Below are 13922 nucleotides of genomic sequence, written 5' to 3'. Positions count from 1 at the left end.
TTTTTTTGTGGTACGCGGTCCTCTCACTGTTGTGGCCTCTCCTGTTGCGGAGCACAGGCTCTGGACGCGCAGGCTCAACGGCCATGGCTCACAGGCCCAGCTGCTCCACAGCATGTGAGATCTTCCCAGACCGGGGCACGAACCCGCGTACCCTGCATCGGCAGGCAGACTCTCAACCAATGCGCCACCAGGGAAGCCCCGCTGGTCATTTTTAAATTACAAAAATAATACTGCTAAAGTAAAATAAATATCAGAGTAGTCAGGGAGGCAATGTGGTGTAATAGTTAAGAGCAGAAACTTTGGACTTATACTCTAAAGTATAGGAAGATTCTAGCTAAAAATTAAATCAGCTATATGGTGTTAGGCCAGTTATTTAACTTCCCTAGCTTTGTTTTTTTCGTCTGTAACTTGTGTAAACCTTGTTCATGGAACTGTTGTAAAAATTAAACGTAATATTAATATGCTTAGCATGGTTGCTGGTATAAAGTAATAGTAAATAGTAGTTGCTGCTTCTACTAAGTACTACTATTACTCTGCTAATGTTGTTGGACTTTAAAAGCAAATGATAAGAGAGGGAAGGTTGTTTCTCTGAGATGGTCAAGAGTTGAGAGAACAGTAGGGTAAAGGGGATTAAAAAAAGATCTGTGTATATCTCTATGAGAAAAAGTAAGATGAGATTAACTCATCTTTTAACAGGATAGAATTGCAAGATGCCTGTGGCATCCTTAGGAGAAAGAGACCACATAATTCACTTTGACAGCCACCAGTTGTTGCCTTTGGACAGCATTATTTTCTAGTTGTCCTGAATTGGCCTAAAGGGTAGAGGTGGAGCAGAATATTCTTCGGAGTGATAGAAAGAAGAGGAGGCAAGGTGCAAACCTTGTTTGTATAGGACAGTGGTTCCCCACCCTGGCTGCACAAAAGAATCACCTGGAGAGCTTTTTAAAAATTGTGAAGCTTGTGCCTCATTCCCCAGAGATTCTGATTTACTTGGTCTGCTGGAATAGCTTTTTTTCTCCTAAAGCTCCCCAGGTGATTCAGCCAGGGGTTGCATCTCTGGTGGAGGACATTGGCTAGTCAAGTATTGCCTGCTACATACTTTATACTTTTGAAATCACCTTTACATACACCATTCTTACAACAACTCCTAGGTAAGGAAACAAAGGGTGAGGAAGTTTAAAGACCTGCTCAAGTCACAAAACTGGTTAGCACACAGGAGCAGAACCTCCACTGTGTTCCTTTATGCTCCACTGCTGTTTAGCTATGAAAGGGAGAGGGTGAAGATGTATTTGGGGGTAGTGAGTTGAGACTGGGTCTCATGTTCAGAGCAAATGGAAAGGATCATAAAATCATTATTTGTTTTTCATGGCTTGAGAGATCCTCAGACATTTTCAGATTTAGTAGACCATTGTTTGTTTTAACACCTCTGGTAACAAAAGAGTAATTTCTGGTGGGGTTGATTCCCTCTTCATACAGTCCTAACTTTCTTCAAAATGGTGGTCCTTTTCCTAATTCATGAATGGAAAGCAAATAACTACTTCGTATTCTGCATAACAACTTGTAGAAACACTTACAGTTGCTACCATGTCTTCTTTAATGTTTTTTTTTAACCTGAAGTATAGTTGATTTACAATGTTGTGATAGTTTCTGGTGTACAACAAAGTGATTCAGTTATACATATATATATATGTATATATATATACATATTCTTTTTCATTATGGTTTATTACAGAATATTGAATGTAGTTCCCTGTGCTATACAGTAGGACCTTGTTGTTTATTTTATATATAGTAATTTGTATCTGCTAATCCCAAACTCCTAATTTATCTCTCTCCCACCCCCTTTCCCCTTTGGTAACCATAAGTTTGTTTCCTTTTTCTGTTTCGTAAAGAAGTTCATTTGTGTCATATTTTAGATTCCACATATAAGTGATATCATATGGTATTTGTCTTTCTCTTTCTGACTTACTTCACTTAGTATGATCATCTCTAGGTCCATCCATGTTGCTGGCATTATTTCATTCTTTTTAATGGCTGAGTAATATTCCCCTGTGTATACATACATACCACATCTTCTTTATCCATTCATGTGTCAGTGGACCTTTAGGTTGCTTCCATGTCTTGGCTGTTGTAAGTAGTGCTGCTATGAACATTGGGGTGCATGTATCTTTTCGAATTATAGTTTTATCTGGATATATGCCCAGGAGTGGGATTGCTGGATCATATGGCAACTCTATTTTCAGTTTTTTAAGGAACCTCCATATTGTTTTCCATAGTGGCTGCACTAATTTACATTCCTATCAAGAGTTTGGAAGGGTTCCCTTTTCTCCACATCCTCTCCAGCATTTATTTGTAGACTTAATGATGGCCATTCTAACCAGTGTGAGGTGGTACCTCATTGTAGGTTTTTGATTTGCATTTCTCTAATAATTAGCAATGTTGAGCATCTTTTCATGTGCCTATTGCCCATCTGTATGTCTTCTTTGGAGAAATGCCTATTTAGGTCTTCTGCCCATTTTTTGATTGGGTTATTTTTTATTACTGTAATGTATAAGCTGTTTGTATATTTTGGAAATTAAGCGCTTGTCATTCGTATCATTTGCAAATATTTTCTCCCAGTCCATAGGTTGTCTTTTCATTTTGTTTATGGTTTCCTTTGCTGTGCAAAAGCTTGTAAGTTTGACGAACTTATGGTTACCAGGGAGGATTGGTGGGAGGGAGGGATGGTTAGGGAGTTTGGGATTGACATGTACACACTACTATATTTAAAATGGGTAACCAACAAGGACCTACTGTATAGCACAGGGAACTCTGCTCAATATTATGTAACAACCTAAATGAGAAAAGAATTTGCAGAAAATAGATACATGTATATGTATAACTGAATCTCTGTACTGTACACCTGAAACTAACACAACATTGTTAATCAACTATACTCCAATATAAAATAAAAAGTTTTTTAAAAAAACTTATAAGGGGCTTCCCTGGTGGCGCAGTGGTTGAGAGTCTGCCTGCCGATGCAGGGGACACAGGTTTGTGCCCTGGTCCGGGAAGATCCCACATGCTGCGGAGCGGCTGGGCCCGTGAGCCATGGCCGCTGAGCCTGCACGTCCGGAGCCTGTGCTCCGCAACGGGAGAGGCCACAACAGTGAGAGAGGCCTGCATATCAGAAAAATAAAAAATAAAATAAAAAAAAAAGCTTATAAGTTTGATTAGGTCCCATTTGTTTATTTTTGCTTTTACTTCTATTGCCTTGGGAGACTGACCTAAGAAAATACCGGTACAATTTATTTCAGAGAATGTTTTGCCTATGTTCTCTTCTAGGAGTTTTATGGTGTCATCCTATATTTAAGTATTTAAGCCATTTGGAGTTTATTTTTGTGTATGGTGTGAGGATGTGTTCTAACTTCATTGATTTACATGTGGCTGTCCAGCTTTCCCAGCACCACTTGCTGAAGAGACTTTCTTTTCTCCATTGTATATTCTTGCCTCCTTTGTCGAAGATTAATTGACCATAGGTGTGTGTCTATTTCTGGGCTCTCTATTCTGTTCTATTGATCCATATGTCTGTTTTTGTGCCAATACCACACTGTTTTGATTGCTGTAGCTTTGTAGTGTTGTCCAAAGTCTGGGAGGGTTATGCCTCCAGCTTTGTTCTTTTTCCTCTGGATTGCTTTGACGATTCTAGGTATTTTATGGTTCCATATAAATTTTAGGATTATTTATTCTAGTTCTGTGAAAAATGTCATGGGTAATTTGATCCCTATCACATAAATCTGTAGATGGCTTTGGGTAGTGTGGCCGTTTTAACAATGTTAATTCTTCCAATCTAAGAGCATGGCGTATCTTTCCATTTCTTTGAATCATCTTCAGTTTCCTTTATCAGTGTTTTAGTTCTCAGCATATAAGTCTTTCACCTCCTTGGTCAGGTTTATCCATAAGTATTTTTGTATTTTGGTGTGATTTTTAAAAGGGGTATTTTTTTTTACTTTTTCTTCTTTAACCTTTGATTATTCAGGCTTAATATCTTTAGTTCCTTAATTGCCTCATAGAATATTTCTAGACCTCTCATACTACCTTCTTCTCTGGAGCTGCTTTGTTGTTCCTATTGAAATATGCACTCATAACTCAACACTAAGTCTTGTCTCAAGATAGTGATTTAATTCTATGTTATTGGCCTTTCTCTTCCTGGATCCTATTTAAATTATCAAAGAGAACATAAAAAAAAAAATCCAAGGTAGCTTTAGGAAATCGTGTCACCATCGGTGTACCAGAAACTTTGAAAGTTTCTAGAAATTATGAAGCAGATTCGATTGGATTCAACATAGGCATAGGAGAGTCATGTTTGATAAGTAAATGGACTGATGTTTTCAGTAGAGCTGTTGAGTAAAGGGGGCTGGAATGCAGGGTGGAACATGGGACTGATGGCAAATTGAAGGATTTCTATGACTCCAGTGAAGTTGGAGCAGTTCTCCACAGAATTTAACCTCAAACTTTATGGATGCAAACAGTACTCTAAGTAGGGCATTTGTTACAGAAATAAGATAAAATTTCAATGAACTACCGAAAGACAAGTGAGGGCCAGCATGTTGGTGTGGAATAACTGGGGGCCATAGACACAATGGGAGTTTATACTTACAAGCTGTTTCCTGTGGGCATTAACTGGGTGCTCATGAGAAAGATGGAGGCTGTGCAGGAGACCAGAAAGAGCCCCCACCTCAGTTTCAAGCAGCTGTAGGCAGACAGACATGAAGTACCATGCATTTCCTCACATCTTTTTTTCCTATTAAGTAAAAACCTTAAGCCACTGAGAGTGGGTCAGTAAAGACTCACCCCAAGGACACAGGCAGAGACACATTGCTGCTGGGGTAAGGGTAGAAGAAAACCCTGTCTACCCCTGAGCGTGGGGGAAGGAAACCTTGTGTCTAAGATTCTATACCAATACCAAGCAGAGGTATTACTCCTACTACTGCTGGTGGAGCAGCAGGAAAGTGCTTCCCAAGACCAATCACAGATACAAGGAGAAGTTTGGATGCCCCAGGGTGGAGGGGCAGGAACAGAGAAATCCATACCCCTGGGACTCAGGTGCACATGACCTGCCTAAGACTGAGAGTGGATGAGGATCAGATGGTAGTGAAAGCCATCTGGTGGGGGATGGCAGACTCAGAGTCACATAAATTTTAAGGTGCTTCCAGCAGTTTAGGAGAGCCACACCAGCGCATTCTCCTTAGGGAAGAAGACGCCAGGGCCAGTTCTGAAAGAGAAAAGGTCATGCTTCTCCCACTCCCATACCTCTTGGGGTCTAAGGTATGTCTCTTCAGATGCCTGCTCGTTGCTGTCCGCTGCCAGAAGATCTCGGTGTTCCATTTAGCTATAACTTCACTATTTTCTAGTGATCTAGAAGTGTCAGGTGCAAGAGGGACAGGGACATTTTTGTAAACCCTAACCAGAATTAACTGTGACTCCTCTAGGTCCCTTTTTAGCTGAGCTGCCACCTGGAGGATGCACCAACCAGCTAAGAGGCGATGATGATCCCTTTCTTAGGGACAGCACATTCAGTGGCCAGACTGTCTTAGTTTAAGGAGTAAGGTGAACCAGGAGGAGGTTATGGAAGCAGAGTCAGACATCATCAATGCATTGTTGAACAGCTTTTCTGATAAATGATACATTAGCGTCAGTGCAAATAGTCCAGAAAGCTAAAAACATGACACAGATTACTTTCAAGGGCCGCAATAGTATGGACATAGGGGGCTGATTGGTAACCTGAAAAAGTGTCAACAGCTTGAGGAACCACCAGTATAGCCCTAGGGGGAGATCAAAAGTTTGATGTAGTCCATCTGCCAAGAGCCAAAAAAAGGGCAATGCCCTGTGCAGTGAGACCTCCCAGACAGGAATCATTAAGTCTGGCATGCAGTGGTATCCTCTGCATCAGAAACACAGAGTCAGACTTAATCAGAAGCTTGATTACAGTCTAAATTAGAGAATGGGCTCTTGCCATGGGTAGCTACATTAAGTGACCCAGACCATTCAATTAGCAATTAAAATTTGTTTTCAGTTTGCAGCCCCAAAGAGGCTACCTTTAATCTGTCAGTTGTAATTTTCCAAGTGGCAAACCAAACAGCTGGGCCACTGGCAACAGCCCAAGAATCTGAGTTCTGCCCACTGAAGAGAATGACTGTGCCTCCTTTTGGTTCTGCATAGCTCTGAGGCTGAACAGTCATGGCAGCCCAGTGGACCCTGTCAGCTTCAGCTTCTATAAACCATTAGTGAACCAGGCTGAGGCATTTCAGGGAACCTCATTGATCCAGTAGCTTTGCTTCAGACAGTGGAGTAGGAATAAAGTTTCCCCTCAGAGGATTGGCTGCCACTTTTTCATATAAAGCCAAAATGCTGTTGGGGCAAGGCTGTCCTGTATTCTTGAATATACCATTTCCATTTGGCAAGCAAGGCTTTTGGGGATCCTTCTCACCTTGTTAGTTGTGGAATTTAAGTTTGACCCACCCCCAAATGGGACTATCAGGCCAGAGAGTCACTAGGCCTGTCTAGATCAAGCGTTCAGACCCAGCTGGAGGCTGTTTCCCTTTGCCAAAGGCTCCAATTAGCAGAATCATCAGTAACAAAGATTTGTGCTGTTTCCAGTACACAGAGTCTAATTGTGTTGGGGTTCACCAGCTAGTCCTGCTGGTGGAGGTATTTAGTTTAGCCAGTAGTAGTATATCAGTGTTAATTTATGTGTTTTGACAAACGTGCTGTGGTTATGTAAATTGTTAACATGGTGGATATTGGATGAAGGATACACAGGAACTCCATACTATCTTTGCAACTTTCCTGTAAATCTAAAAGTATTTCAAATTGAAAAATTACTTTAAAAAGTACCAGATGGGGCTTCCCTGGTGGTGCAGTGGTTGAGAGTCCGCCTGCCGATGCAGGGGACATGGGTTCGTTCCCCGGTCCGGGAAGATCCCACATGCCGTGGAGCAGCTAGGCCCGTGAGCCATGGCCGCTGAGCCTGTGCTCCGCAACGGCAGAGGCCACAACAGTGAGAGGCCCGCGTACCGCAAAAAAAAAAAAAAGTACCAGATGGCACTCTGTAACTTCCAGTGTAAAGGTCAGATGAGGATGGTAGTTAAGACCCCTTAAAGTTAATTCTTCCTACCTATTTCTTAATCACTTTCCCACACTCACGTGGTGCTTTAGCTATTAGTCTACTCAGTGCAGTTGCAGTGTCTTGAACATGCCTTGACTTCTCATGCTACGCCCTTTTTGTATGAAATGCCCTTATCACACCTCTTCACATGGCAAAATTAAAGCCAAGCTTCAAGGCTGTGCCTTGGTCTTATCTTTCCTGTTAGCTCATCATTGATGCTTCTAACTCAGTACTAGCACAGCTTTTTGTATGCATTTCTGCTTAGGATGCTTCACAGGTTAACATTGTAAATGCTAGTAGTCATCTTCTAGAGTAAGAGTTCCTTGAGGATGGGAGTAATACTTTATTCATCTTTCCATTTCCAGTATTTAGCTTGTTGCCCACTTCCAGTGAGTCGTACACAGTAATTGTTCAAGTAGATGTTAATTGGGTGAGTGAGTGAAAAGCCTTAGGGCCATGCTATGTATGGTTATGATAGAGCTGTCCTTCTTGTGTCACTTCAGTATTAAGTACTGTCATTAAATGGATATTTGTGATTCTTGTTTACATTTTGGAATTGTATTTAAGTATTCTCGTGTATACACTATAAAATCTTTGTCTTTCATTTATGTTTTAGGAGGACCAAACATGTGGGCTATTACCTCTGAAGAACGGACTAAGCATGACAAGCAGTTTGATAACCTCAAACCCTCAGGAGGTTACATAACAGGTTTGTGTTTATATTTTATTTGTAAATTATGCTCCTTTCCATGTAGTATCTTTTAATTAGTTTTAATTTGACTGCCATCAATTTTATTATTTAATGATAAAATTCGTATCAATCAGAATTCTAGCATTTTTTTAAAATGTGACTTTCTTATTTTACCCGGAACCATCTTAATTTTTTGTCTTTGAATTTGGCATAATAGAAGATCTTTTCCTGATCCTAAACTTTAATTGTCCAGTTTCACATTTTAACCTTATATCTGGAAAATTTTCCATTTATTTCTCAAGGTAGTTGAGACTTTTTTCCCCAAGCAAATTTATTAACGTGTTCTTAATATGTTGTGCCAGTTACTAGTATAATGATCAGTATTACTAAAACCTAGTAGAAATATATATATCAGATCAATTTTCTTGAAAATAATCTAGAATTTTTTTTTCTGGAATCTGTTTTCCCAACATTTAGCCCTCTGTCTTTGGGAGGCTTTATAAGCATTGATTGTTGATGCTATAGCCCTTGTTTTGCAAGAAGTCCCCCAGAACCAAAAGAGGATTAATTTAGGTGTGTCTTTCAAATTTTTTTCTATAAGTGAAACTTTCTTTTCTATGCTAAAGCACCTTAGGGCTTTATTTACAGTAGTAGTAAATAGAATGGCTAATATTTACCAAATCTGTACTGTATTTCAGATACTATACTAAATACACTATCTCCTTTAACCTTCACAACAAGCCTGTGACGTTGCCCTGTCGTTGTCTGTATTTAAAGATGATAGAACTGAGACTTTGAGGTGTTCTGTAACTTGCCTAAGAGATGGTTAGTGGTGATCTGGGCTTGGAAACCTTTCAGTCTGACTTTGGAGTCCATCCTCTTAAACATTATAGTTTAATGTTATTTGCACTTCTGTAATAAAAACTACCTGACCTGGTATCCGGGTTGGGATTTGATAACCCTACTTACAAGGTAATAATTTGGTCTGTTACTGTCTCATGGATGCTGGCAGAAGACCCAGAATTCCTGAGTCAGAGACCAAGGACACTCTTTCTAATGGCACGGCTGGTAGCATGAGCATCGGCATATTTCTGTCCATTTCCCTCATCCCCTGAGTCACGTAGGGGCCATGCAGAGGGCCCAGAAGGATGCTGCATATGCAGTGGTTGTGTTATAGAAGAGGAACACTGGGCTTCAGGGAACCTACCATTTTTCAGCAAGCAGTAAGCAAGCTTATTCTTTGTCCCAGAGGGAAACATTACCTCATCCTTCAAGACTGCTCACTGCAAAGCCAGTTCTGAGACATGATCCAGGTAGAGAGCAATTAGGATTTTACGTTCTTGGCATACACAGCAGGACATATAGGACATATCAGACACCCATGAGGAGTATCTTTCCCAAACCTGGTATTTTTTAAATTAGAACTCGTCTAGGGAATAGTGTTTTTAACTGTAAATTTTATTAGATAGGCATATTATCAAATAAGACCCCAATTATGAGGAAAACCTAAGATGAATAATGTAATCTTTCATCACTGATTAATGCATATATAACTTCAGTTGTGACATTTTTGTTTTAAAACCTCTAAGTCTTATTAAAGTAATATAAATAATTTTTCTTTAATAATTGTAATTAGGGACTTCCTTGGTGGCGCAGTGGTTAAGAATCCTCCTGCCAATGCAGGGGACACGGGTTCCAGCCCTGGTCTGGGAAGATCCCCCATGCCACGGAGCAACTAAGCCCGGGCACCACAACTACTGAGCCTCTGCTCTAGAGCCCACGCTTTAGAGCCCGCACTCTAGAGCCCACGTGCCGCAGTTCCTGAGCCTGTGTGCCACAGTTACTGAAGCCTGCATGCCTAGAGCCCGTGCTCCACAATAAGAGAAGCCACCGCAATGAGAAGACCGTGCGCCACAAAGAAGAGTAGCCCCCGCTCGCCGCAACTACAGAAAGCCCGTGTGCAGCAAAGAAGACCAACGCAGCTAATCAATCAACAATCAATTTATAAAAAATAATAATTGTAATTAAATCAATAACATTGTTATTATTGGCCATTATTATTATTCAGAGGCATCAAAGTAATTCCATTTACTAATACGCTGTTTGATTTTTTTGTTTTTATTGTCTTCAGGTGATCAAGCACGTACCTTTTTCTTACAGTCAGGCCTGCCGGCTCCCATTTTAGCTGAAATATGGTAAAATGTTTTCTTTTGTAGATGAGCTTAACTTTCTGATAGTCTGACCTTGTTCTGTTTTTAATACTTAGTGTTAACATAAAGTTGTTTTTACTTGGAGTCTGTTGTTAATAAGAGTATTTCTGGGCTTCCCTGGTGGCACAGTGGTTGAGGGTCTGCCTGCCGATGCAGGGGACATGGGTTCGTGCCCCGGTCCGGGAAGATCCCACATGCTGCGGAGCGGCTGGGCCCGTGAGCCATGGCCGCTGAGCCTTCGCGTCTGGAGCCTGTGCTCCGCAGTGGGAGAGGCCACAACAGTGAGGGGCCCGTGTACTGCAAATAAATAAATAAATAAATAAATAAATAAAATAACAGTATTTCTTCAGCTTTTTAGAAAATAAATTTTATTGAGCAAATGACTAAAAATCAATTGGGGTTTTGTTCTATAGGATAAATTTCTAATGTCCTTAGAATTTCTAAGGAAAGGAAATTTCTAAGTGTTTTCCTATTAAAAAAACACTTCTTTACAATTTGGCAAGAGTCTTGATCTTCATTCTGTTATTTTGTAGTTGTTTCATTTATTTCATCATCTATAAACCCCAAATTAGCCCTCCCTTCCCTTATTCCTACCTTAAAGAAGTTGTTCTTTATAATATCTAAGGTTTTGGTTTTTTAATGTATTTACAATAAACATCAACCCCTACTCCATCCTTCTTTCCATTCAGAATATTCCCGTGCCTGGCAGAGTGCCAGGCACATAGCACGCATTCAGTAAATATTTGAACAAATGAATAAATTGTTTACAATGGTTATACTCTTGTATAATTTCTTTCCATCTGCACTGGTGGAATTCGTCCCAAAGGTATCTAGATACTATATAGACTGATAGTATTTTATTAGATACTATCTTTGGTCAGTATATATTAATGTACAGGTTTTAGCTTTTTGTTATACACATACACATATTTAATTAAGTGATGATCTACATGTAAATGCTATGTCATTGTTTCCATTTTGTCATCCTCCTCAAAAGTAATGTTGACCCTGAATAACAGTCTCTCACCCTCCAAACTAAGTAGCAGATGCATTAGTTTGATCTGCTGTCAGGTTCTGTGAGGAGGGCCCTGTTCCATCCTGAATAAAAGAGTGACTTTGAGCTCTTAAAATCAGGGGAGCTCAATACATCAAAACAAAACAAAATAAAACAAATCTACTGCCCTCATTGTCCTTTTAGGGCTTTATCAGACCTGAACAAGGATGGGAAGATGGATCAGCAAGAGTTCTCCATAGCTATGAAACTCATCAAACTAAAGCTTCAAGGCCAACAGTTGCCCGTGGTTCTTCCCCCTATTATGAAACAACCTCCTATGTTCTCTCCATTAATTTCTGCTCGTTTTGGTATGTGTTTATTAATTTAATTAGATGCATTTGATAGTTAAACTTGATTCCTAGGCATAATATTTGAGAATCAGAAAAAGATTTGTTGGCATAAAATGACAGTCCCCAGACTCCAAGTTAACTTTCATGTCTGAGACTAGAAATGTTAAGTTCGCTGTCATAGCTAGGGAGTCCATGTGTCCCAGTTTTCTAGGGACAGTTGTGATTATGCCTGTTGTCCTGGCATCTAGTCTGGTTAGTGTTCCCTTTCATAATTCCCAATTGGATGATAAATTATGTGATCTGCTAGTTATAGCTGATCCTAAATACTATTCTTAATTAGTTTCCTCTATACTCTGTATGCATAACAAAAAATGTGAACAATTTAAACTCGAAATGGTTTAATTTGGGGGGGTAATTTCAAATTATACATAAATAGAAATTTCTTTAAAGGTTAATTAGCCAGCTAAATTTAGGGCTAAAAGTTGGAGACTTTGTGCTATTTAATTTGCATATTCATCAGAGGTAACTAGTTTTCTATTAATTTTGATTAGCTATTTTCCTATTATTTGTGAGAAGCACTCATTGGAACGGAACATTCAATTAGATATCTCTATGTATCTGAAACATGTTCTTTCACTCCAGATGTTAGACCTTAAAATACTAAATTCTTTCACTATTGCAGTGAATTCTAGAGATAATATCAAATCCTTGTGTAACCATATTTATATAGTGTACTTCATATTCTGCAGTGAGTAAACAAATGAGTCATCACTTTGTTCCTTTTAAAGAACTGTCCTTGAATCCATATGTATTGTGTTACGTATAAGAAAACTGAAACGTGTGGCATGCTTTCTTCTTGCACGTAGTGTATATGCATAACTGGTTCTCTTAAAGTATGCAGTATTTAGAACATCCTTTACGGGAGAGGGGAGAGTTTGGGGAGTGAATGTGTGTGTGTGTGTGTTAACTCAACAGCACTGTATTTATTATCCCTACACAAAACCCCACATTTGATCAGGTAATACATTCTGTCATTGAGGATACTAATATTTAGTTGGAAAAGGCTCTTTAGTTTTATTCATGATACTAGAAGAGAATTTTTAACTCCTTAGTAGGCATTCACTTAGTTCACACAGGTCAGAATATTGATATTAAAAGCCGTGGCTTACCTCCTGCACTGCACTGGGTCCAAGCTGCTTTAGTGAAGTTTTTAAAACTAGCTTGCCGACTGTTTCTGTAACATAGCAGTTGCTCACTGTACTGTGAACTTGTTTTCTGTCATGTGTTTTATAATTGGTTTAGCAGCACTGGGGAATGTGTTCTGTTTTGTCCTTAGGAATGGGAAGCATGCCCAATCTGTCCCTTCCTCAGTCATTGCCTCCGGTCGCACCCATAGCAACTCCCTTGTCCTCTGGGACTTCAGGGACCACCCGTCCTCCCCTAATGATGCCTGCTCCCCTAGTGCCTTCTGTTAGCACTTCATCATTACCAAATGGAACCGCCAGTCTCATTCAGCCTTTATCCATTCCTTATTCTTCTTCAAGTAAGTGCTTTGTTTCTGATGACTCAGTATTTTATATGAAGAAACTGTTATATTTGCATCCCAATAGATAGATTTCCTTCATACTTTGTGAAATTGTTTAGTATGAACCTTTTCTTTTTTGGTTTTTTTTTAGCATTGCCTCATACGTCGTCTTACAGTCTGATGATGGGAGGATTTGGTGGTGCTAATATACAGAAAGCCCAGTCTCTGATTGATTTAGGATCCAGTAGGTATGAATACTTAAAACTTCCAACTTTTTAGGCTTTGAATAAGGAGTATTTAACAAATGACTTTTTTTTTTAAAGCTCTGAGCTTATCCAGGTTTTACTTTATAGTGGCCAAATGTAAACACTTGCTAAATTTACTATTTATAATTCACATAAAATAATTTTATTTAAGAATTATTAACTGTCTGTAGTATTTTACTTTTGAAAAATATATCTTATGTAAACTAAAAATATTCTATATTTTTAATCAGTCAATTTTTTGCACAAAGCTACATTTTTCTTTCAAAAATATTTCTCAAGACATCTCATAATCATTGTACGTTATTATTTCTCGAGCAAAAGCTGCTGATGGAGTGTCTTTGAAATTTCAGAAAGCACAAAAGCATCAATGTTCATTCATCACCACTTGTATAAATCACAATAATACTCTTTAAAGCAATGACCCAGAAGAACAATGTCTGCATCCTTGTTTAAACACTCACTGATTGTGTGACCTTGTTTTTCTCGACATCACTGAGCCATAGTTTGTCCATCTAAAGGATGGAGACAGTAATACTTTTTAAGTTTGTCATGAGGATTAGAAATAATATTTGTAAAAACCCTAGCACGATGTGGGGCCTGGCACATAGTAGGTTCTTGGTATATGATAGTTCTGTACTTCATATGGTATTTGCTTTCCTAAGAATAAGGATAATTGATTAAATTTTTTCAGTGTCAAGTATAAAAGTAATTACTGTTATATTATAGAAGGTATGATTCT

General features: G+C 39.1%; 1 protein-coding gene across 8 annotated transcripts in view; it reads left to right on the top strand.

The window, feature by feature from the left end:
• ITSN2 (intersectin 2) overlaps positions 1-13922 on the top strand; it is a 165188-nt gene that overhangs the window by 40709 nt on the left and 110557 nt on the right. For all 8 annotated transcript variants that reach the window (XM_060116785.1, XM_060116782.1, XM_060116780.1 and 5 more), the window contains 5 exons: positions 7764-7856; positions 9970-10033; positions 11247-11410; positions 12729-12935; positions 13069-13165. In XM_060116785.1, the coding sequence (XP_059972768.1) occupies positions 7775-7856; positions 9970-10033; positions 11247-11410; positions 12729-12935; positions 13069-13165 (614 nt within the window). In that variant the 5' untranslated portion in view covers positions 7764-7774. The remainder of the gene's footprint in view (positions 1-7763; positions 7857-9969; positions 10034-11246; positions 11411-12728; positions 12936-13068; positions 13166-13922) is intronic.

The sequence above is a fragment of the Mesoplodon densirostris genome, chromosome 14 (genome assembly GCF_025265405.1).
Source record: "Mesoplodon densirostris isolate mMesDen1 chromosome 14, mMesDen1 primary haplotype, whole genome shotgun sequence".
In the NCBI taxonomy this organism is placed as follows: Eukaryota; Metazoa; Chordata; class Mammalia; order Artiodactyla; family Ziphiidae; genus Mesoplodon; species Mesoplodon densirostris.
Note: the sequence above shows the minus strand (reverse complement) of the source record. Positions and strands in the feature narration are given on the sequence as shown.